Here is a 24,567-nt window from a genome sequence, read left to right on the forward strand (position 1 = left end):
ATCTGGATGAAACACGTTTTCTTTCTCTTTAAATGACACCGTTTAGGACCACACCAGAAGCATTCCAGCCAGGGACCCCCGTACACAAATGCTTTTCCTTCTAACACTGACGGCTACCGACGTGAACAAGAATACAGCAATGCGAGCTCACAAAGTGTGTTACATACAGGTCCAACAAATCCCAGCAAGCCGGAGCGGACAAACGGCACGTCACCCACTGGAGAGCCAGCCGAGTTCACCGGGATAACCTGCAACGGAAGGGAGGATGCTGGAGACAAAGGATAGGAGAGCACTCTGCACATCAAGAACTGCACTGTGTGAGCGCGAAGCGATGAGGGAATCCCTGGTACAGGCATTGTTTTAGCACTGCTGGAGACCCTTCTGAAAGGGAAACACTGAATGTGCTGGACTGAGAGGAGATTCGCTAAAGAGCAACATTAACACCTAAGGTACAAACCCAAGAGATTATAGAAGGCTTTGGAACAAGCCCAGAGGAGGCCACGAGGATGAGCAGGGACTGGAGCACCTCCTGTATGGAGACAGGCTGAGGAAGTTGGGGCTGCTCAGCCTGGAGAAGAGAAGCTGCGTGGAGACCTCAGAGAAGCCCCCCAGTATCTGAAGGGGGGCTGTAGGGATGCTGGGGAGGGACTCTTCATTAGGGACTGCAGTGACAGGACAAGGGGTAACGGGTTCAAACTGAAACAGGGGAAGTTTGGATTGGATCTAAGGAGGAATTATTGTAAGGGTGGTGAGGCACTGGAATGGGTTGCCTGGGGAGGTTGGGAATGCTCCATCCCTGGCGGTGTTCAAGGCCAGGTTGGACAAGGCCTTGGGTGATCTGGTTTAGTGTGAGGTGTCCCTGCCCATGGCAGGGGGGTTGGAACTGGATGATCTTAAGGTCCTTTCCAACCCTATTCTACGATTCTACGAATTCTACACAGGAAACAGGGAAAGAAAGATGCATTCTGCTATACACACCTCAAACGTATTCTTTGTCACCCCTGCCAGCCCATAATACATCATTCCTCCTGCTCGGGAGCTAACACAGATTTCACCAATCTCATCTGTTTTGCAGAGCTGAGGCGCTCCATCAGGTTTCACTATGCACATCATTCCTAGGAGGAATCACACGAGGTTACGTTAGGCCCCAAGCTCGGACACGTTTGACCGCAGTCAAAACCACTGCAGCCCCCACGCACTGAAAGGTCCCAGAGGAGATCCCTGCACGTTTTTACCTCCTGGCATCACGTGGCCAACGTCCTGGACGGTGAGAGCAGAGTTCTTGTCTTCCGTGTTGACCCGAATCACCCCGAAGCTCAGCCCGTTCATGGACAGGATGGCCCTGCCAGGCAGCGGTGCCCCGGGGACGCCAGGCCTTTGAAGGACACAAAATCAATGCGCTCAGTGAGGCACGGAGGATGTTATCACAGCAACCCAACCCCAGATTTCAGTGTCCTCTTCTCTGCATGACGAATTTAAACCTGTGAGATGGCAGCAGGGGAAGAGCCACCTTCGCCAACCCCATTTTGGGCAAGCGCAATTCTTCCTCGGGCTCTTCAGCTGACCCCATGTTAAACAGGCCAGATGACTGCGGGGCTCTTTATCATAGAAGGCAAGCAATGGCCAGAAACAGGCTATGAAAATGAGTGTCCAAAGTGGCATCAAACTGCATCTCAGGTCCAAGAATATCACCCCAGCTTCATAACTGGAGAGTAGGAAAAGGCAGGCACGCTCCTTGCAGGCACTGCTGAGCTGTCACACGTCTCAGCACTTGTCTCTTAGAAGATAATGTCTACCATCACAGCTACTGGAACACCTCAGTATAAACAGTGGCAGTGGATCTTAGGACATGCTTAAGTCAACTGTGCCTGAACTCCAGCCCGCAACACTGCGCGCCCATTACCTCCGTATGGCAATGGTCATCGCTTCTGGAGAGGTGGCACACGGGCAAATTGCCTCTGGTTTAAGCCCATGGCTCTGAAACAAGCTCAGGAAGGCATCACATGAGGAAACAGACCCTGGGAAGAGAGGAAACACGCTGCTGTGACTTCGCATGAGTTGATGCCCATCTACAGGGAGGAGGATGTGGGGAACTACGGGCCGGTCAGCCCCAGCTCGGTGCTGGGGAAGGTTATGGAGCTGATCACGTTGGGTGCCACCACTGGGCACATACAGGACAACCACAGGATCAGGCCCAGTCAGAAGGGGGTTATGAATGCAAGTCCTGCTTGACTGATCTGATCTCCTTCTAGGCCAAGGTGACCCACTCACTGGATGAGGGGAAGGCTGCGCACGTTGGCTACCCAGGCTTCAGTAAAGCCTTTAACACATCATCCATGCAGCCTTCTGCTGCGAAAACTGCCTTGGATGGGGACACTCTTTGCTTACGGGAGTTAAGATTGAGACTGTGAGCTGGGAGCTCCCTCCTGGAAGGAGCAGGACGTGGATACTCACAAGGATTTGCACCATCGGTTACAATCAGCATGCGCAGAGAACTCAAAGTGACGTCTCTTTGGTCTCGATGGGCCATCATGGCCCAGTGCAAGTCTCGACACTTGACTAAAGCAACTTTTGCTGCGAATCAAGGCAAAAAAGAACAACCCATGTAAGGACAAAGAAAAGCTTTCCATGAGTCACTGTCATATGAACAGGCACTCCAACACTCCCAAACGAGCCTGCAGTAACAGCAAGCCCCAACCTACAACAGCATCTGCTGTGGCACACAGGCCGTTTGCCCACCACCTGAGCCAGGCTCTGTCGCTACCAGGGCCCCTCCTCCAGAGTGCATAAACCACTGTCACCATCTGAACATCCTCAGTGAGGCCTGGGCACCAACAGGTCTCACTGTGCTCAACTGTTTTCTTGGTGTTGGTGTTAACACAGGCACTGGCTTCAGGGACACAGGTTACGAGCTCCCCATCAGGTCTGCTGACGTTCACATGGCACGAGGACTTTGTGCGTGTTTAGAAAGGAATGAAGAGCTTTGGTCCTTGGGATTTGCCATGGAAGAACAAGGCAACAGCATCTAAAGCAGGCGAGGTGTTAAACTGTCCCTTGCCCGTTTATCCCCAGAGCTGCAAGCTGGAGCTGTGTTAACACGCACAGTTACCTTTGTGAGCGTGAACTCTCTGCACCCACGAGAGCGGGCAGGTTTTCATCACAGAATAGGGCACACTGATGGTGTGCAGCTTGTTCATTACATTCTGCAAAGTAGAAAGAAAGACTTTTAGGAAGGGGCTCGTAAACCCTGCTCTCAAGCAGAAACAGGGGTCACCTTCAGCCCACATCAACCCCTACCCCACCATGAGCTGCCATAACTGAGGATGCTCCTACTCTTCCTCCAGAGAACTGCAGGTCTAAATGGTTGACTCACTAGCTAAAGGGTCCTCCACCATCTCCTCAGATGCTGCCATCATAAAGAGCTATGAAATGATTCAGAAAGTGCTTCCAGGCTCAACTCACCGTGAGAATGCCGTGCCACAAGCCTGCATCCTTCTTAAAATCCAGAACATTCACTATGGTTTCACCTGAAAAAGCAAAGTTGGGGCTTTGAAATGAAATCTGAACCTGGCATTTGAACCTCTCCAGAGCCTTGTTTGCCTGATTATGCATTTTCAAAGGCAGATCTCCTTCTTATGCAAAGGAGCACAAGCGAGCATCAATTCAAGAGGCTGCATCCCATAACGCTGCAAGAAAATCAAACCCCAGCGTGTACTGTACGTCAGGAGAACAGAGAGGATCTTAACCTCGTTATGCATGGGCAACAGCAGGGAAGGGAGTGGAGAGCATCACTCAAGCACTGGCTCCCAGACACAATGGAACCTGAAGTGATGGCTTCCGAAAGGCAAACTCTGCTTTTAATACAACGACACAGCTCTAGCAATGCAGTTTCACTCACGGATCTATAAATTACCTTGATTTACAAGGCAGACCCGACTAAACCCACATCCTGCAGCAGAACTCTCTGTAATGCCACCAGCCCCTTCCAATCCCCATTGCTGGTTTAGCCAAAAAAGCCTCACGCAACCGGTACGGAACGCACAAGAGCTGCTTTGGCATTTACACACACTATCAAGAACAAAAGGCTGGAAAGAGCCTTTAATGGGTGCACAGTGCAGGGAGAGGGGACCTCAAGGAAGAATGCTCCATTTTTGAGTCATTTGCTCCCCTTTTGATGCATCAGAAGGGACTTGTTCGCTTCCGAGAGGGGGTGCGAACCCCACTGTTTTATCCCTTTTCCCTCTGACAAAAAGGGAAACAGCTTATAAATGGCTTTTCTTTCGAGGGAGAAATAACCTGCACTTGTGTCTTTCACAACCTCCCTGTTGCAAAGCAGATGCTGTTGTGCATTGGTTACTCATAGTCAGGCTTTAAAATACAGAGGCAAACACTTGATGCTGCTGAGCCTTCATTCCTTTGACGCTCCTGCGGCATCACCCACCTTCAGAGTAGTTGCAGGCCTGAGACAGGGCTTGACAGTGCGAGAGCATGGCGATGCGGGACACCGTGACACCCATAACGCTGCCCTCTTTGCTGGTCTTGTACTGCAGAAGAGACACAAGAGCCACGTTTGCCATGGCAGAGCTGCCAGCTTTCTGTCCCTCCTCGAATCCCTGCGGTTCCTCGAGGGTGCCTTACTGAGGTGTGGAAAGGGACACGAGCTTTGGTAGGGAGGACAGGACACTGAGGATGCTGCAGAAATCTGTCAGGAAGGGCTCAGTTGTCTCAATGAGAGCTTTGTGGAGCAGGACCAGCGCTCCCCAGCTCATTGTGAGCAGTGCTCAAGGCCCCGGAGGGGTCTGCACCTCACATAAGCTGCACAGTGCCCAGTGAAAGACTTGATTCAGTGGCTCAAAACTGAGTAGTTTAAGGCAGTGTGGTGAAAGGCGTCTCTCCCTGGTGATCAGAGCATTAAATCCAGCTCACGGGAGCTACTTCCCCTTCCCCATTCAACACTCACCTCGATATATGCTGGCTCACTTCCTGCAGCCGAGATGTTGGGCTGCCAATCCTTAGGGGATTTGGAGAGGTACTTGGAATCTGTCACAACCCATTTGAGTCTGGGCCAACCTAGGAGCCAAAATCAAGGGGTACCTCAATGTCAGTGTATTTCTTGAGGGCTTTCTATGCTGCAAAACACACCGAGCCCCCATCATTTGAGCAGGTTCGGTTACACCAGCAGAATACCAAGCCAGAAGGTTCATTTCGTCTCTCCTCAGGGAGTCCCAGCGAGCAGCAAGGTACTTCCTCAGCCGAGGGAAGATCCCTGCTGTATTGCTAAATACAGCTTGTTGTATTGCTAATAAAACTGCTTCTGAGCCTGCCAAATGCCACTGAAGGGATGTGAGGACAACCCTGCCTCGTAAAGGTGGGTTCACTGGGAGCAACAAAGCAGCCCTGTCAGACACACGGATCAATCCGGATCGATCCATACGCATAACCCCACAACAGTTAAGTCATGCTAGCAGGAAAGCTGCTCCCTTTGCCCCCCAGAATGCATTCGAGACTTCCGACCGCCGCCTTCAGACAGCTCGGAAGTCCAATCCGAAGCAAGGACACAACGGATCTCACCTTTAAACTGCACAATTTCCCCATTCTGGGTTTTTGGAAGCCCTTTCAGACAAACTTCGGTGGTGAGGGCCAAGGCAATACCACAGCTTCCCAGCAGGAAACCGATCTGCTGACCACCAGCATCCTGAGGGAAGAGAGGGAAGAAGTCATTCCTGTTTCCAGGTGACCAAAGTCAGCTTTCCCCTCACCAAAGGCCAAGGTTTGGTAAAGCCCTGCTCCCTGGATGGAGCATTATGGATCCCATGAGGAGCTGAAAGAAGAACCAACCCACAGCCACAAAACCTCTTGCCTTTGGCTTGCCCTTCTCTGCCTACATCCAATGTCTGGCAATGGTCTGAAACTGAAATGACGACCACTGCGTGGCAGGGATGAATACAACTGCTTCTGAGCTTAGATAAGAACCCATTGGAACACGCTAAACACCCAGCACAAAGGCCTGTGGGGTGAAAAGAGAGACATACCCACCAGGCAAGAAAAGCCCATAGGGAAATACTAACCCACCACTAAGATGCAGAAGAGCTCCGGCATCTTCTGCACATCAAATGTGCTCTTCTGAACTCGTTCTCTTCAGCACTGAAACGATTATGTAACTGGGGACAGACTGCAGAGGGATTTGGTGCTTCTCACACGGAGCTCTTTACACAGCAAATGCTGCATTGGCAACACTAAACTGCACTGGATGTGAAAACCACCAAACCCAGCAGCCAGGCATCGAGCACACCCCGTTTCTTTTCACTAATGGAAGCCCAGATGCTCCAAAGAGGAATCATGAGACAAAAAATAGCAAGCCCTATCATTACACTGAAATAAAGAGACCTCTCTTCACCCAGGAACTCATTTCCAATGCACAGGGATAACACCACTGATGAGGCTGCTCACGAAGATGCTAATACTGGGAGAAGCTTTAACTTTGTCTTGGTTGCTATAGCAGTTGTCACAGTGCAGACAAATGAAAGCCAAGCTCTGTGACTGCCCTGGTATCACCAGACTAGGGACCATTTCATTACCACCTCTTTTGCCATGCGTTTCCCATTATCCTGCACCCTGGGTTCTCTTAGGAAGTTCTATAATGTAAGGCAGTAATATGGCAATATTGAAAGAATTCTGGTTAAGGGTAAAGAAAACACTTTGTTCAGTAAAGAATTTGCCCTATGTCTTCAGAAACAGCACCTGCAGTCTCCAGCAGAGTCAAAAGACTGGCAGATGCCAGGTATGGGTGGAAAAGAGACCCCCTTTGCACTGATCAGAGGGTATATTCACAGTATTATCTGTACACCATATACATCTGATAATATACATCTGTGCATCATGTACATCATGATAATGTACATCTGTGCATCATCTACATCACGATAATGTACATCTGTGCATCACGTACATCATGGTAATATATACCTCTGCATCATGTATATCATGATAACATACACCTATGCATCATGTACATCGTAATATACATCTATGCATCATGATAATATACATCTGTGCATCATGTACATCATAATGTACATCATGATAATGTACATCTGTGCATCGTGTACATCATGATAACGTACATCTGTGCATCATGATAATATACATCCGTGCATCATGTACATCATAATGTACATCTGTGCATCATGTACATCATGATAATGTACATCTGTGCATCATGATAATATACATCTGTGCATCATGTACATCATAATATACATCTGTGTATCATGTACATCATGATAATGTACATCTGCACATCATGTACATCATAATATGCATCTGTGCATCATGTACATCATGATAATGTACATCTGCACATCATGTACATCATAATATATATCTGTGCATCATGATAATATACATCTGTGCATCATGTACATCATGATAATGTACATCTGCACATCATGTACATCATAATATATATCTGTGCATCATGATAATATACATCTGTGCATCATGTACATCATGATAATGTACATCTGTGCATCATGATAATATACATCTGTGCATCATGTACATCATGATAATGTACATCTGTGCATCATGTACATCATGATAATGTACATCTGTGCATCATGATAATATACATCTGTGCATCATGTACATCATGATAATATACACCTGTGCATCATGTATATTATGATAATATACACCTATGCATTATGTACATCATAATATGCATCTGTGCATCAGGGGCATCATGATAATGTACATCTGTGCATCATGTACATCATAATATACATCTGTGTATCATGTACATCATGATAATGTACATCTGCACATCATGTACATCATGATAATGTACATCTGTGCATCATGTACATCACGATAATGTACATCTGTGCATCATGTACATCATGATAATGTACATCTGCGCATTGCATACATCATGACAATATACAACTGTATATTATCACAATATTATCTGTACCATATAAATGATGCATTGTATACATCATGACAATATACAACTGTGTATTATCACAATATTATCTGTACCACATAAATGATGTGCAATAACAGAGCGGAGACAACAGCATTGAGCTGGATCGACCCTTTCCTGCTGCTCAGCACAGCTCTCTGGTCAATATGGTTTTCCATTGCTAAACAGCTATTCCAGGTTCCCAATGGTCTTGCTCATTGTGCTGGTACTAAGCTGCTAAGGCAGCAGCTTGGGGCTGTGAAACGCTGCCAGAGGCTGATGGTCTGCCTTGGCTTTCACCCCACGTCAGCCCGTCACTGCTCTGAGGTCCATCAACGTTACCTTTCTGGTAAGAGGTACCTCTATAGGCACGGGAATGACCTCTGCTAGGAGACAGCCGTAGAACGCCACCATGAACATGACGGGGTCGTTGTTGGGATAAACAAGAGCTACCTGCAATGCACAAAACCACGGCGTCAGCTGAAACACAAGGGGAAACTCTCACAGGGCATCTTCAGCCACCCTTTGCCCCGCACGGGGCGTGCATGCCCTCCTCCCCCAGGGATGTCAGCGCTCCCCATGGGCACCCACAGGGCGCTAAACCCTGGGCTTGCTCTCAGAGAGGCAATGCTCTTCCTTAGGTCCATGTCAAGGTCCAGAGCCAAGCAGCTGCTTACAGAGGAGCCAGCAGGGCTGCAACCTCACAAACGTTTCCTTCCCAAATAGCCTGGCCCTGGGGTGAGCCTTGCTATGACCACAACACGATTACGGTGCCTGGGGTAAGCTACAGCCCCCCCCCAACCCCTCTTTTTGCTCCAGAGGGAGAACCAGACAGTCCCACGCTCCTTACCCTGTCTCCAGGTTTTAAGACAGGCTCATTCTTGGTCCCCAGTTTATTAAGCAGGGTGTAGGCCAGCTTGAGGCTCCTGCTCCACAGTTTGCCTGCAACACCAAGACGAGAGACTTGCACGACTCTAAACCAACCCAGCACGCACGAGCGCTTGACTGCCATCACCACCTCCAGCCACGTCCCCAAAGTCAACCTGCTTCGTCTCCAACGCTCTCAACGACCAGCAAAGGATCTGCAAGCACCCCTTAGCCCATCAGCCCTGGGTTCCATCCCCTCCTTTGGAGCGGGTGAGCCACGGAAGGCAGGGCTCGACTCACCGTACGTGAGGGTATAAACGGGCTTCCCTGTAACATCCAGGGCTGTCAGGCAGGGACATTTAGCTTGGGTGGTCCCCCAGCGCTGCAGGGCTGCTTCCAAGGCAGGAGGCCAGTTACAAACAACTCCCAGGGGCTCTCCCTTCACCGGTGTCATCTGCCGGCCCTCCGGCTTGGGCTGGTTTGGGTCAGGCTGTGGCACTGCAGGAGATGCAAGAAGGGTCCCAGTTTAGCCCCGTCCCTTCGTTAGCAGGCAGGGAAGCTGGAAAGATGCACTGAAAACGGGCGCTTTCCTTCCTGATCTTCAGGTTTAAGCACCCCACCTCGTCTCATTTCCCTGCACAAAACGCCACGGACACACATCCCTGATGTGCTGCTGCAGGGATTCAATACAGCAGTGAGGAATGTGACCCAAAAGGACACTACAACCTTCAGGCTGCAATGAAGACCACGGGGAATTCATTGCTGAAGCAAAAAACCAGTTTTAAGAGCAGATTTAAGTGGTTTTCTATGGAGTTTTCTTGTCTGAAGTTAAGCATTGAGGAGCCCCCCAGATGTAATGCTCTGCAGTGCATTACATGGCTGCAGGCATTGCTCTGCTCTCAGACCTCATGAAGGCTGCACACACAGAACCAGTGGCATAACTAACTCCAGCCCAGGGATCACAAAGGCTGACTGAAGCCCTTACTGGGGGCTGTTACCTTCCACAATTTCTTCAAAATCATCCACGAAGAATTCCTTCAGGGGGGGCCTTTTGGGTCTCTTCAAGGTGTTGAGCAACTGCTGGATTTTCGTGGAGACCCTGCTGCTCACAGGAACACCTGGAGGGAAAGAGCCCGACTGCTGCAGGTGCTCATCACCTCTGGTAACGTCCACAGAGACTCATGGAATGGGTTGGGTTGGAAAGGACCTGAAGCTCATCCAGTTCCAACCCCCCTGCCATGGGCAGGGACACCTCACACTAAACCAGGTCACCCAAGGCTCTGTCCAACTTGGTCTTGAACACCGCCAGGGATGGAGCATTCCCAACCTCCCTGGGCAACCCATTCCAGTGCCTCAGCACCCTCACAGCAAAGAATTTCCTCCTCAGATCCAATCTAAACTTCCCCTGTTTCAGTTTGAACCCGTTACCCCTTGTCCTGTCACTGCAGTCCCTAATGAAGAGTCCCTCCCCAGCATCCCTACAGCCCCCTTCAGACACTGGAAGCTGCTCTGAGGTCTCCATGCAGCTTCTCTTCTCCAGGCTGAACAGCCCCAACTTCCTCAGCCTGTCTTCATACAGGAGGTGCTCCAGTCCCTGCTCATCTTCGTGGCCTCCTCTGGACTTGTTCCAACAGTTCCATGTCCTTTTTATGCTTATCCTCCTTCCTTCCACTACAGGATGCTTCTCTTGGTGCACCCACTCATTCAAGCACTGGCCTCCATTAGTAAAGGTTGTACCAGCACAGGATGACACTAGGAAGGGCTGCATCGGTTCTGTATGAACTCAGTGCTCATAAATGCCAGTAACAGAAATGCATTTTAAAGCATTTTCTCCCTTGCAAAGCCTCATTTCCACCTCTGCCTGACCCAGCACCCTTGCTGTGAGCCCTGCCTGTGGTGGGGACCAGCTGCAGTGCGAGGCTGCCAGCAGAGGGGGGACACAGCAAGAGCAGAAGCATTAATGCCACCCCTCACTGCACAAAGGTTTATGGCAACCAGCTCACAGTGAGTACAACCAGCTTCGTGGGAGCTAAGAACTGCATTATCTCATTCCTCTTACCTCGATTTTGGGGGCTGCAGGGATAAAAGCTTGCGAACCCAAGGAGCCTACCTATGGATTTGTCATTTTTACCTTTAAATGTGGCAGACTGCTCCCTCTCCCATGGTGCTCCCTAGCTCAGTACAGCAGGTGATGGGTGTGTGCTGCATCACGGGAATGGGTTAATGCCAGTGTCACAACTGCAGCACAGGAATGCACTCGTGCAAGGCCACAACCACCTCGGATTTGTGAAGGGCTTCAATGAGAGAAACTTGAGTGGGGAGAACAAATCCTGTCACTTAGGATAACAGAAGGGGCTGGGCTGGAAAGGACCTTGAGCTCCTCCAGTTCCAACCCCCTGGCACGGGCAGGGGTGCCTCACACTAAACCAGGTCAGCCAAAGCTCTGTCCAACCTGGCCCTGAACACTGCCAGGGATGGGCCACCCAAACCTTCTCTGTTCACCCCATCCCAGTGTCCCAGCACTCCCATAGGGAAGAACTTCCTTACATCCAACCCGAACTCCCCCTGTTCCAGTCTGAACCCACCACCCCTTGTCCCATCGCTCCAGTCCCTCTGCAGCATCCTCGTCGCCCCCTTTCAGCCACTGGAAGCTGCTCTGACTTGAGCCCTTCCTTAAGAGCATTCCCCACCCCCGGGTGCTCTGCAAGCCTCCGTACCATCAGCAGTATCCATGAGACTCGAGCGGTTAGACCCCTTGTGCATGCCTTTCACGATTCCTGCAGGAGGAAGGTCGATGGCTGCTGGGCGTGCTGAGGAAGAGGAGGTAGTTGCTGTGACGTCGGGGGGGACGGAGAGGTTTTCTATAGGAAGGGAGGAAATTGAGGTGCCAGTTAACAAACACCGTCGCTCCCAGGCGGAACAGGCAAAGCGTTAGTTACCTCTTCCCAACAACCTGAACGGGTTGGATGGGAGCTCCGATTAAAACTGAGCACCCTGCTCCCTCCACCAAACAGCTCCCGGAGGTGCACGTTATCTGTTCTGGCCAGCAAAGGCACAAGGTGAGGGGCTTTGGGTCAGGAACACGGTTCAGCAACGGAGAATTCCCATTCTTGCTGCCTACCCCTCGAACCAAGCTCCATCTCTTGTCATTCAGCCCCATGGAACCAAGCTGGGGCTCTGAAACACCCAAAGCCCCAGAACAAAACCCAACCCTGCCATCCCCTTACGCAGGCATCCCTCTGGCTCCAATGAGGCTATTGAACTCCACTGGTCAGGAAGGGCTTTGTAAAGCAGAGCACGCGGCGGGCTACTGCCCAAAGCACGTCAGCAAAACATCCTGTGGGGCTCAAACCTCTTCCAGTTCGGTGCCTAAAGAGCATGAGCCAGCAGCCACATCGAAGCTGGGGAGCGCAGTGAGCTGGGCCTTGCTGCTGCTTTCAGCTGCACGACGCTGCTCTGCTTTCCAGATGAGTTTGGAGCTTTGGAGCATGGATTTGCTCGTAAATAAGTGAGGTTTTTTTGCTTACATGGGATTGCTTTCTACAACACAGGAGGTTCAATCACCCCATGGGGCAAGAAGGGCCTGCTCTAGCTTAGGAGAACCAGCAACTGTTGCTTATGAAGGATAAAACCCAACGACTACGCTCAGAGCCAGGGAGTCTGAAGAAGTCAGATCCCACGTCATTGCCACTTAAAGGCTTGGGGTGTTGATTCTCTGCGGGTCTTTCTAAGGAGAACAAAGAGCCCTGTTTCTGCACGCCTTTGGAGATGCTCAGGGATGTGCCTCATGCACTGAGCTGCTCAGATCGCTGCCAGCAACCTGGATTTTGCACAAGCTCAAACATCTGCAGGACGTTTTAGAGATGCATAAAACTCCATAGGAGAGCTCCTGTTCATTGACATTAGGTGTTCACACAGGATGAATGTGGCATCCACTTGGCAAATGTAACTCCAATATAGGTTTAGAACTCCTCTTTTGCACCAAGTATTGATTGGAGTAGTTATTGTGGAGGGAAAAGCTGCATTACCTCAACTCATTACAAACGGGAACGTGGCTTTCTGGATGCTCCAATTAAAAGCAGCCCCTCTGCTTCAAAGACCCGTTCATGGCATTGACTGCGTTTTATGGGCAACCTCCCCCCTTTCAGAAGACAAACTGCACCCCAGCAAACAAAGAAACAACAGCAATAGAACGTAACTGAAGTGAGTTATAAACCACCAGCACTTCTATGCACTGCTTGCCCCAACCCAGTCAAGCGAAAGCAGAGAGCACACGACATAGAGACACGTCCTAAGATGCAGTAGTACCCTCGTCAGCAGGTAAAAAATGAGAGGAGACAAACGGACACAGAACAAAACCAAACTTTGCCATTTCATACAGAAGCATCAGCAGCAAGGAGCACCTCAGAGCCTCAAAAGACTGAGCCTGGGGTATCCAGATCTGTCGCTTTTGCTCCGTCCTCTCAATACCTGGGTGCTCTGATCCTGTCTTTGGACTGCTCAGGAGAGATCTGAGCCACAGCCTGACTCTGCTAAAAGCATTTCTTCACGACACGCTCACGGCGTGCCTGGCTTTGGTTCTTTTGTCTTTCCTAGCACAAGCAATAAACCTGACAGCAGAATGAGAGCGTTAGAACACAGCATTCCCCCCACTCGGTGTGGAATTCATCAGGACCCAGCTGCCGAGTGCTACTTGCATACAGCAGCTCTGTACACGCAGTAGCTTCCAACAGCTGTAGACATAAGCAACACGGTATACAGAGATCAAGTTGTGCCTCCTGATGCTCCCAGGCCTGTCAGCACAGCCCGGAATCCTTCCTACCTCCACAAGCTCCTGCTCCCAACTTCCCCATTTGCGACCAACTCCGCACCCTGAAATTCCTCAGGACAAAAACCACTGTATCAGAAGGTACAACTGCAACAATCCTAACAAGTGCCAGCAAATCCGACTGAGCTCTGGATCCGACTCTCCCTTATGCAAAGGACAGCTCCAGCTTTACGAACACAATCTGAACTCGAAGCAGTTTTTCTGTTCGTACCCATCTCCTACCTATTCGAGTATTGGCAAATACATCAGCTAGTGACCCACTGGTCCCTTTGCCTTCTCCATGGGAAAGTGTAGAGGATGCTGATGAAGATGTGGATGACCCCTGAATAGATCGGTTGATCCAAGACTCAGCATTCTGTAAGCTCTGATGCAATGCAGCAGAAAGAGCAGCTTGGCGCCTTAGCGAGCCCTCATCCTCGGATGCGGAAGACGTGTCTGTGTGGAAGCAGAAAAGAAAATCTAGCTGCTTAGGGAAAAGCACATCACATGGAACATGCTCTCGTTGCAGTCCACAGAGCAATGGCTTCTTGGAACACGAAGATCCTCTTCCCACAGGCTGTGTCAAACAAGGTTACAGTGGCCAAAGGAGAGGTTAAAGCAGCAGACATCTCCCGTGTGAACACATTTACCCCTGGTGGTTGCCCCCTGTTTAAAGCACGCAACAGATTCACCTCCTCACAGCAGCCTTCCCCTGGGTTCCCTTTGTCTTGCCATTACGCTACAACATCAGACGCTGCCTTGCCTGACTTTGGTGACTCCGAAATGGAATCGGGGTCCAAAGTGGAAGCTCACAGGAGCAAAGCAGAACGCGGGCACTGGGAACCCAGCGCGCCAGGGCCACGTGCAGCAAACGCCTGCACTGTCTGATGTTCGGAAGGGGTCCCTTTCAATAGCAGAAAACAAGGCCCAAAAAACCCAATCCCAAAGGAAACTACACTGAGGAACTGCATCCTGTGCTTCCCAGGGAACGGATGCCTCCTCTGTCCTAAGGCTGTGAGCTCCTTATTCATTTATCATGAGGAAAGCACTCACTGCTTGGGCTCTGAAGCTGTTACATGCATTCAGCTGGGCTTTGGCCTGACTCTTGTGTGTGCTTCAAAGGCACTGCCTGTCTGTACTCTTACATTATTAAACCACGTTCCACCTACTTGCAGAAGTAGAATGCAGACAGGAGCTGAAGGAAAGGCTGATTCCAGACACACTCTAAATGCTAACCTTTATAGGTGCGGGGACCAGAGCTCAATGTGCTGTTGTCCTGGACAAACAAGTACAAAGCACACCAGGAACATGCATCAGCCCCCAGGAGAAGGGAAAACCAAAGGAGGAGGAGGAGGAGGAGGTACAGGGATGAGTGCAGGGGCCTGGCAGAGCAGTCTCAGCGAGGTATGAATTCACAATGGGATATGAATTCATAGCGTTAGATGTCTTTGTCAATCCAAATGACTGTGATGCTTCTGCACAATGAGACACAACATAAAGGATTACACACACTCATGTTTAAGCCAGTGCATACAGCTGCTTGAAAACAGGGAGTTATTAATATCACATGCACCATTCAGACACCACGTTATCCGAGGAATTCTGCTGCAGCCGTTACATGGGACGGGTTAGGAAGGAAAAGTCCTGCAAGGTGTGGAATCCCACAGGACCCCCTCCGAGGTCCTTGCCCCGGAACGCACATCGCTGCCCATCCTTCACCTGTAGGTTAAACACCCAACCTCAACAGCACCAAAACGTGAATGAAGCAAGGGCAATAGGTGGGAGGGAAGCCAAAGAAGCAGCCTCAGTCCAGGAATCCTGCTTCAGCTCCTGCCAATGGATTCTCTGCAAGAGGAGGCATTTTCGCAGCCCCAACAGCAAGCAGCTGCCCAGAGGTAGGAAGAGAACAGGAGGAACACGCTGCCACGGATGGGCTGAAGGGCTCAGGGGCTTTGCTTTGGAACCTGCTCCTGGTGCACATCTCACCCTCCACACCGCAAGAGCCTAACCTGGAGGGGTGCAGGCATCGGCTGGAGACTGCACGAAGGTGGAGCGCCTCTTTGTCGGCATGGGCAGGGCCATCTTCTGCTCTTTGTGCTTGGCCAGCGCTGCCTGGACCGCTTCCGTGTGGATATCTGCGAAGGAGGAGGGCGCACGCTCAGCTCTGCAGGAGCAGAGGAGGCAGAACAGCACAGCGAGCTCGCACCCGCTTGCGCAGTCCCCCCCCCTCACCGCACCTGAGCACACAAGTGCGTTTTGCCGTCTCGGGAGGAACGCTTCCCCTTCCAAAAGAGGGGAACGGAGGTTGCCGAGGGCAGCAAGCTGTTAGCAAGGCCGGGGATTTTAGCCTGGAATCCTCTGGATTAGGCAACACGTTCTTGCGTCTCCAGCATCTTTGGTAGAAACCCCAACCCAACCAAGTGGTGCCCTAAAACACGCTATAAATACACGGGTAAGCTACCAGTGTACACAGCCCCAGGTGCAACCCTGCCCTATAAACGGACAGGTTCTGAGCCAGTTGTGCCATTCAGGAAACCCTTATGTTCAAAACCCTGGATGGATGCAGATTTCATAGAGTCATGGAATGGGTTGGGTTGGAAAGGACCTGAAGGTCACCCAGTTCCAACCCCCCGCCATGGGCAGGGACACCTCACACTAAACCAGGTCACCCAAGGCTCTGTCCAACCTGGCCTTGAACACTGCCAGGGATGGAGCATTCCCAACCTCCCTGGGCAACCCATTCCAGTGCCTCAGCACCCTCACAGCAAAGAATTTCCTCCTTAGATCCACTCTAAACTTCCCCTGTTTCAGTTTGAACCCGTTACCCCTTGTCCTGTCACTGCAGTCCCTAATGAAGAGTCCCTCCCCAGCATCCCTACAGCCCCCCTTCAGACACTGGAAGCTGCTCTGAGGTCTCCACGCAGCTTCTCTTCTCCAGGCTGAACAGCCCCAACTTCCTCAGCCTGTCTTCATACAGGAGGTGCTCCAGCCCCTGCTCATCCTCATTGTCTCCTCTGGGCTTGTCCCAACATTTCCATGTCCTTTTCATGTTGAGGACATGCTGATTTCATGTAAATCTTACAAGGTACCAACTGCAGCTGTAAATATGAACTGACTGCAAACTGCAGCAGGCTAGGGCACAAGGATCCATCCCTCTGTGCACCTCCAGAAGGAAGATACCTCACAGGTGATGGGAAGGCTACTTACTAAAAGAATACTACAACAAAGGAGGGCCCATTTACGTTAATTTCCCAGATTGATGTATTTTAATTGTGCTTTTCCAAAACCCAGGAAACTGGGCTCTTCTAAGGCTTTCTGCAGTGATAGCAGTGGAGAAGGTAGAGCTGAGCTACTTAACTTGCCCCCATTGAGCAGAAAACTTCCATCCTGCCAAAGCAAAGTGAAAACCAAAGCCAGATGGAACCAACAAACAGGTGCTGCCACCTTCTCCTTTCCTTAAGTGGAGAAGGGACCTGCAGGGTGCTAGACAGGCACTGCTGCTGCTCTTTGGAAGCTGAGATGCTCTCACCCATGCAGAAATCCAGCTCCCAGAGCAGATAGGCACAGATCTGCACCTCTCACTTCCCTGCAGCTGGTTACCTATAGCCATGGCTCAAATAACCTGGCCAATGACCTGCACTGAAGAGCTGCATTCAGGGCACAAAATCACGGTGGCAAAGCGTTACCTGCTGCTTCTCTTCACGTTCTGCTTGATTCAGTTGTACAAGTCTGATGTTTCTTTACCCAGAACAAACAACAGGCTGGATTCCTTGGGAGGACACGGCACCTTCGTCCCCGTGCACAGGGATCCCAAGGGAACTCCTGCCTTTGCCCTTACCCGATCGATAACGTTCATCTCTGGCTCCCCCTGAGCGAGCGCGGTGGAACTTGGATGCTGAGGATGAGGCTGGTGCTGAGGCTGGCGTGGCAGACGGAGCGGGCATCTGAGGTTTGGGTTCCTTCTGTACCGCTGGCTCAGCCCCTGCAAAACAGACACGGCTCCCTGAGAGCAGGCAATAGGAACAGCTTTCCTTGACCAGACTTCCCTCTGACCATAGAATCGCAGGATTTCCCCCCTCTTTTTTGGTAGCAAAGTGGCTCTAATTAGCACATGACTACATCTGCCTAATTACACCCTTATCACTTGATAAACCTGCCCCTTCTTCTTTGACCTTAGTCTTAAGCGTTTTCCCAAGGGGTGATAAGGCACTTGAAGCAAGAGACATCCTACAGCACACCTGAAGCAGGGGACATAACCCAGCTAGCAGGGAAAAGGAGGTGAAGCCACCCCTAAAGGATCCAGCACAAAACACAAAAGCAAAGGTGATGGGATCCAGAGAAATCCCGAGAAATTAAAGGCAGGCGAGTCCTGCACTTCCACACAGCTAACAGAGCCACTTGCAGTGGTTTGGGATTCGGGATCGGTCTGGTTTCCTCTCTGTTTTGCCGTGTTTCCAATGGGAACAGGTCTGCACCACACCATCATCACTGCATGAAGATGGAAGAGAAGGAGCAAGGTATGTGAACTGCTTTTAGAGATGACAGTCACTTACATCAGTCCCCTTGTAGGCACCACTGCTGGGGGCACAGTGAGCAAAGAGGTCTTAATATCCCATTATCCCCAATGAAGTTTGAGTTGAGAAGAACCCATAGGAAAAGATGGTGAGAAGCTGGGCTCATTCCTCAACGTTCCAGTGACCACTGATGAGAAAACCACGAATACAAGGAGCTAAAGAGATGATCCGATGAGAAATCCCCACTTCCCATCGATCAGGGACACCGGGAATCGTTGCCTCTGCACTACCAATCCTAAAAGGAATCTGTGCAGCAGTGGGACCTCCTTCCAAGCTCAAGCCAAGAGCTCATTGAGCTGTGATGGCCTGCAGGCTGCCACCTCCAGCCATGCAAAAAGAAGCGCGCTTGGGTCATCGGAATACGCGCCGCTTCCGCATGCGCACAAACTCCCATGGGATTGGAGAAGGGAAGAGGAAGCCACAAATCCCGGGCTCCAATTCCAGTTACGCCACTTTCCTAGTGTGTGGGTTTAGGGAAACAGCTCAAGGCAAGTGCCTCGAGCTCAGGGAGCTCACGATGCCAGCCAATCCCACCCAATGAATTGCAGGTCTTCAACCATCGTCTCCAGCTCCCAACATCCAGAAGAGCAGAGCATCAATGGAACGGCACGGCAAAGCAAGCCAGCAATAAATGCTTTGGGGAAAACCAGGAATACAGGGGGTCGTGCTCATGGAAGAAGCTCTCCTAACCCCTGGCTTCGCTGTCTGGCCTGGGAGCACCTCTTCCTCAAATCTTCAGTGGCTCCGCCGGCGATACCAGCACTCAATGGAGGCAAGGGACCAAGCTGATGGATGAGCTCTTCTTTAAGGTATCGTGCCAAAAAATGAGAACCTTTATTTCTGGTTAAAAATCCTGCTAGCCAGGGATGCAAAGGATGTCATTCCCCATTTTCACTGGGTTTTTTTGGATATCACGCCACAGAGCTCTGCAGTCACGCATCGAAACGCAACCATCACCTGTACAGAGATGCCAGCAACATAAAAGGTAGAACAGTAAAGGATAAGAGACTTCATAGAATCCCAGACTGGTTTGGGTTGGAAAGGACCTTAAAGCTCCTCCAGTTCCAAACCCCTGCCACAGGCAAGGACACCTTCCACTAGAGCAGCTTGCTCCAAGCCCCATCCAACCTGGCCTTGAGCACTGCCAGGGATGGGGCAGCCACATCCTGTGGTGTAGGTGCAGGATGTGGTAATCAGAAGGTAATCCTGGACCTGAGAGCAAGGAGTTCAATTCAGAAGCTCTTTACCCACATGCAAAAGAGCCAGTGTCTGTGTCCCCTTCCTGTCACTGATGACCAGTTGAACATCTCCGTAGCACGTATCTGCCTTCATCGAAACCAAGGAAGCTTCATTTTGATGCAAAGACAACCTCCCCGACTGAGCTCGATGCCTTCTGATCAGCACTATTTACAAATTCAAGTACCCACTAGATGTCAGCAGCAGATTTACCACTATTGCAAATGAATTATTCCATTCCCATTCAGTTCTCCTGCAAGTCTTGCAACAGCATCTCGCATTGCAAGGCAAACACGACATCCCGTTTACAAAGGGATCAAACGTGCCTGTAAGTGACATGACACACCAAGAGCGAGCTCTTTGTTGAAACAGTTTGCTCTGACACAATAACATGCTCCAGAAGCCTAACAAAGCATGCACAGATGAGGGGAGAAGCGCACAGCTACAGTACATCACCAGTGGTTAGACAACAAAGCAGCGCAAGTCAGCTCAACCTGGCAGGTGATAGGTGACTTCTGTGGCATTCCCTTTACAATAACCCTGCTGCAGCTGCAGTTTCTCTGCTGGCAGGATCCTGATTTAGGGAGACATGAAAAACCTCAGATTCCCTTTGGAAGGATGCTACGGATCTTGCAAGAGTTTAGCTGCTAAGCGGAACTGACGGCTCCGGGATCCTGTGCTTTGCTGAAGAGGTTCAGGGATTCAGGTTTATTCCTTAATACAAAGAGGTTTAGATTAAAAGAATCACTGCAAGCATCAAGTAGGATGAGCCACAGGGATAGCCGCTGCCATTAATAACAGGCACAGGAGGTGCTGGATTCACCTGAGACAAGCAAAGCAGCAGGCAAACCTGTTATGCTGCTGGCCTGCATACAGGCTGGAACAGAAGGGCTGCTGTTGGACCGGCTGCTCCTCGTAACAAGATGGGTTTCTTCAAGCCACAGCTAAATAGCATGGAAATAACAAAGTGGAGGATCTCGGGTTCACAGGTCAGCCTCAACAGCACCTCCAGAACACAGGACACAGCCCTTGCTCAGCAGCAAGCTGCCTTCTCCTACTGGGAAAGCTGGAAACTCACCCGATTCAGGACATTCAGGGACCTCTGCAGCAGTCCCAGGGATTCAGCTCTGCCTTGTACAGGGCAAGAGGTGGGAATTCAGGTGCTCCATTGATCTAGCCCTGGGTATTACCCCAAAGATGGACCCGCTTTACCCGCAGTTGGGATACCCCTCCCAATGAAGAAGGAAGAAAATAACCCCCCGTCTGTGGGAGCTGAAGTCCGGCCTTGTAAAGAGGAGAAACTCCCTACCCCACACAGCCGGAGCACGAGAGGTTAATTCACAGGTTCAGACAGAGCTGGTTCACCCCTGCCTCAGAGCCCGCATCCACTCCCAGCTGAAAGAACACGACGCTGAAAGCAAAACTCGCCAGCGGAGCTCCTGCTGCTCGGGGCTGGCATCCCACCACCACAACAACAGGGAAGAGGTGCGAGCGCGCCCCAGCAGCCACGCTGACGGTTCTGGCGGCGATTCCGTGCTCTGTGGACGTTATTCCCTTTGCAGTCAGCACAGGAAGCGAATGCAGGATCTTCAACAGCACCAAAACGTTCTCTGCCCCGGTCTCTGGGCAAGGGCTGCTCCTTTGGCAAAGGCATCTGCATCTGCACTGCTGCATCTGCACAGCTGCAAATGCTTTTCCAGATACGGAGCAATCAATCCGGGCAGGAGCTGCTCCCCTCGGCAGAGGCTTGCCTGCAACCTGCAGCCCTAACCAGCTCCAAGAGGCGCTTTCAAAGAGCACTTTTCAACCCAGGAACAAACTCCCACCGTGCTGTGGTTTTCCATAGGGAAAGAAAACGTTTTGGTGCTCACAAACGTCAGTGATGCTCCCATAGAAGCAACGCCCCAAGGCAGCCAGCCCCAGTCTGCTCCAGAAGGCTTTAGGGTTAAACCTCTTGCAGTTACACGTACCAGGAAGGCACTGGGGATGGGATGCCAGCAGTTTGCTCTTAGTGGTGTAACGTGGGTTGAGCCTGCCTGGTTTGGTTCAGCAGCAGGGAAACCAGCAGCATTCCTTCACATCCCAGCCTGGGAAGCTGCTTGAAACGCTCCCTTCCGAGGCAGCAAGCCCGGTATCACAGCTCATCACCTGAGCTCCGTGTACAGGAATGGATGCTGCACCAGGAAAACTTGTGTCTTTAGGTAATTAACATCGCTGCCTTCACTCCCCAATAATGAGGCAAGCTCCCAGAGGCAATGTGAATGGAGCCTGCACTTAGCAATCAGCATCTCCCAAATGACAACGCTGACATGCCCTGACACGTCCCCGCAGCTGCCTTCGCCTCATTTCCCATCTGAAATGGAGACAGGCCATTAGCCGACATCAGGGAGGTGCTGGCAGAACTGGAACGCACCAAATGCCAGCAGTAGATTTATCCCCCCCCCCCCCCCACGTTGTGGCCTGAATTAATTGTCTTCTCGTTAACCAAGTGACCTGATGCCGAATTCCTCGCGCATGACGGACACAGGGTTTACAACGGGAGATTCCCAGATCGGGGGGGGGGGGGGCAACGGGATGCAAGATGCACAACTAAAGCTGGAGGGCTGAGCCAGCGCAGTGCTCCAAATCCCATCTTAACTGGTGCCCCCGGAGCTGGCTGTGGCTCTTCCTGATCCCCAGCTTTCAGAAGCACCCCAGCTCAAGCAGCAGGGCCGCAGGCAGTCCAAACGCTTGCTTTCCTCCCCACTAAACACCAGCAGAGCAAACGTGTGCGCAGTGACAGGCACGAGGGGCACAAGATCCTGTTGTTACACAGAATGCAACTCATAGAGCTCCTGCCCCCATCAGACTCCAGCACAACAGCAAGTCCGGAGCCCCAGGCAGCACTTGGCTGGCTGGAGGGAGCCCACATTCCCTGCTAAGGCTCAGGATCAACACTGGGGCACACTCACACGCCGGACTGACAGCAAAACCTGCTTAACAAATCCCTCCTCCTAAAGGCCATAGGGAGAGGTTATTCACGTGCATTGCTTTTTGGTGCCTTTAAATAACAGAAACTGCTTCAATACGAAGGCAGCGACCGAGCCTTCAGGCTCCCACCACATCCTGCTTCAGGGGGAAGCCCTCGGAGAGCTGCTCTTACCAAAACCTCACATTTGAAGGCTGAAACCCCGTTTCTGCTGCCTTGCTACCTTCAGTGCGTGAACTCAAACAGAACACACCACTCTCGGGTGCGTAAGGCACCCACTATAGGGATAAGCCTTGGACAAGAGAGCAGGCACCGGCTTCGGTTGACTACACAAGCAAAACGAAGCTGAGATCCAACTGGGATGGAGGAGAGCAGGAATGCAGCCATCGAGTGCTTTGGAGTGGCAGAGTCCTTTCATGCTCCTCAAGCAACGGGAAGAAGAGGCGCTGTCCTTGCAGCAGGACCTTCCCCAGGGATGCGGTGCTGGCGGTCAAGACAGGCACTTCCAGCCTTCACCCTCTCAAACCTCTTTGGCAGCAGCTCAGTGTCAGTAAATGACAGTAAATCCAGTCACGACTGCATCTTGTCCCCATTCACCCCCCAGACTAAGAGCCAGGAACCTTAGTTTTTAATGGGTAAGCATCTCAGTGTATCAGTAGTGCAGTTGTTTTGGGCAAGCATCCCCACAGTAATTATTGGGTCTACTTTCAGCACGTCCTTCCGTTTACAATTATCCTACAAACAACATCTTGGTTTCCATCAGCTGTGTTTGGTTCAAAGTGGATGAATTCAGTCACTCCGGTCCAATAAACCCCCAAATGAGGAAAATCCTCATGTTCCTCCATCAAGGAATTCAGAGGCTGGAAGCAGGATGCGCTCCAGCCCAGCTCTGCGGTTTAAAGAAGCTCTCAAGAATGATCCTCCAGGACCTCACACTTTAGGAATGATTCAAAGCCCCCGAGCTCTCAGCTGACAAGGGAGGAGGATGTGATTTATCTACGTGGGAGATGAAGGGAGGGCACACGAGGGGTTGAAACACACAGCGCTCTGCAGAGAGCCACCAAACAGCTCTGCAACTGCCATGAATCCCTGACGTTCAACCTGCACATGGGAACTAGAGCAAAATGCTGCCCATGGCTTCACAGCACCCATGCAACCTCCACAGTGTGATGATCAGACAGCAAGGGAAACAGAAGAGTTCACAGATCCCCTTAATGTCAGGGCTACACAGGCTTCTTTTGCCAACTGGAACAAGCACTTACCTTGGGTTTGCGGCACGTACGGAGCCAGAAGCTTTGCTCTCTTCTTCTCATACCCCTTTTGCGTGATGTCCCCTAAAAGCAAGGCAAGAAAACTCCGTTTAGCCATGCGGTGGTTTTCAGGTTGAGGTTTGTCTGCTTTTCCTCTCAGTCCCACCTAACTACAGCAGTGCAGCTGGGGAAGAAAACCTGAAGCCAAAGAAATGCGAGCACATCACGCTTTCAAAGCCGCCATGCTATGGAACACCAAACTTTCCCTTGGGATCAGGGATAGGCACTATTTAAATGCAGTAATTTGAATCAGAACAGCTATCTAAATGCAATATCAAAGCGATGGAATCCTAAAAAGGGAGTGCATGAAAATATTCTAGAACCACAAAGCCAGTTTATGCTAACAAAAGGGAGTAATTCCCAAAGAAGAAAGCAAAGGGGAAGTGCAGATCCAGAGCCTGGGCCTGAACTGTTTAAGGCACCTCTGAATACCAAGGCAAGGATGAACAGAGGCAGCTTCTAGACTGCCGCCCAGCATCACGTCTGTTTGACACTCGGTGAATACTGAAGGGGTCGTGGGTTTATTAACCTGGTAGGAGCTGTAATCCCACTCTTGTGCCTGCTGGGAGAAGCCTGCAGCAGATGCTCCATAGAAGCAAAAACAAGAAGAAGAAGACAAGAAGCGTGAGGCAAGCGGCAGGAAACTCTCCCCTTCCTTGCAAACCTGATGTGATCCTGGAGATGGACCATCTGCCTCCTGCCTTTTCTCACATCAGACCCACAACAAAGACTGAAACCTGACGGGATTACCTTAAAAAGCCCTGCAGTGATTTAAGCCTTTCTGCAGCCTGAGCTGCACTTGCAACCCTTCGACTGGAAGCGACCGAACGCACGTACCA

At 51.0% G+C, this 24,567-nt stretch overlaps 1 protein-coding gene across 3 annotated transcripts in view; it reads right to left on the bottom strand.

The window, feature by feature from the left end:
- DIP2B (disco interacting protein 2 homolog B) overlaps positions 1–24,567 on the bottom strand; it is a 63,106-nt gene that overhangs the window by 12,521 nt on the left and 26,018 nt on the right. Inside the window, exons 2-20 of one of the 3 annotated variants that reach the window (XM_057413935.1) lie at positions 23,681–23,752; positions 17,479–17,622; positions 15,650–15,775; positions 13,884–14,096; positions 11,551–11,694; positions 9,832–9,951; positions 9,134–9,331; positions 8,817–8,908; positions 8,327–8,419; positions 5,572–5,695; positions 4,961–5,070; positions 4,442–4,544; positions 3,463–3,527; positions 3,110–3,203; positions 2,455–2,574; positions 1,904–2,018; positions 1,236–1,375; positions 979–1,115; positions 168–248 (exon numbers count right to left, since the gene is read on the bottom strand). In XM_057413935.1, the coding sequence (XP_057269918.1) occupies positions 168–248; positions 979–1,115; positions 1,236–1,375; positions 1,904–2,018; positions 2,455–2,574; positions 3,110–3,203; positions 3,463–3,527; positions 4,442–4,544; positions 4,961–5,070; positions 5,572–5,695; positions 8,327–8,419; positions 8,817–8,908; positions 9,134–9,331; positions 9,832–9,951; positions 11,551–11,694; positions 13,884–14,096; positions 15,650–15,775; positions 17,479–17,622; positions 23,681–23,752 (2,291 nt within the window). Of the gene's footprint in view, positions 1–167; positions 249–978; positions 1,116–1,235; positions 1,376–1,903; positions 2,019–2,454; positions 2,575–3,109; positions 3,204–3,462; positions 3,528–4,441; positions 4,545–4,960; positions 5,071–5,571; positions 5,696–8,308; positions 8,420–8,816; positions 8,909–9,133; positions 9,332–9,831; positions 9,952–11,550; positions 11,695–13,883; positions 14,097–15,649; positions 15,776–17,478; positions 17,623–23,680; positions 23,753–24,567 lie in introns of all 3 variants that reach the window. The other 2 variants (XM_057413934.1, XM_057413936.1) reach the window with 2 other exon arrangements.

Source organism: Pezoporus wallicus, unplaced genomic scaffold, assembly GCF_028554395.1.
Source record: "Pezoporus wallicus isolate ANWC-B61680 ecotype Strahan unplaced genomic scaffold, APGP_CSIRO_Pwel_v1 contig_1, whole genome shotgun sequence".
In the NCBI taxonomy this organism is placed as follows: domain Eukaryota; kingdom Metazoa; phylum Chordata; class Aves; order Psittaciformes; family Psittacidae; genus Pezoporus; species Pezoporus wallicus.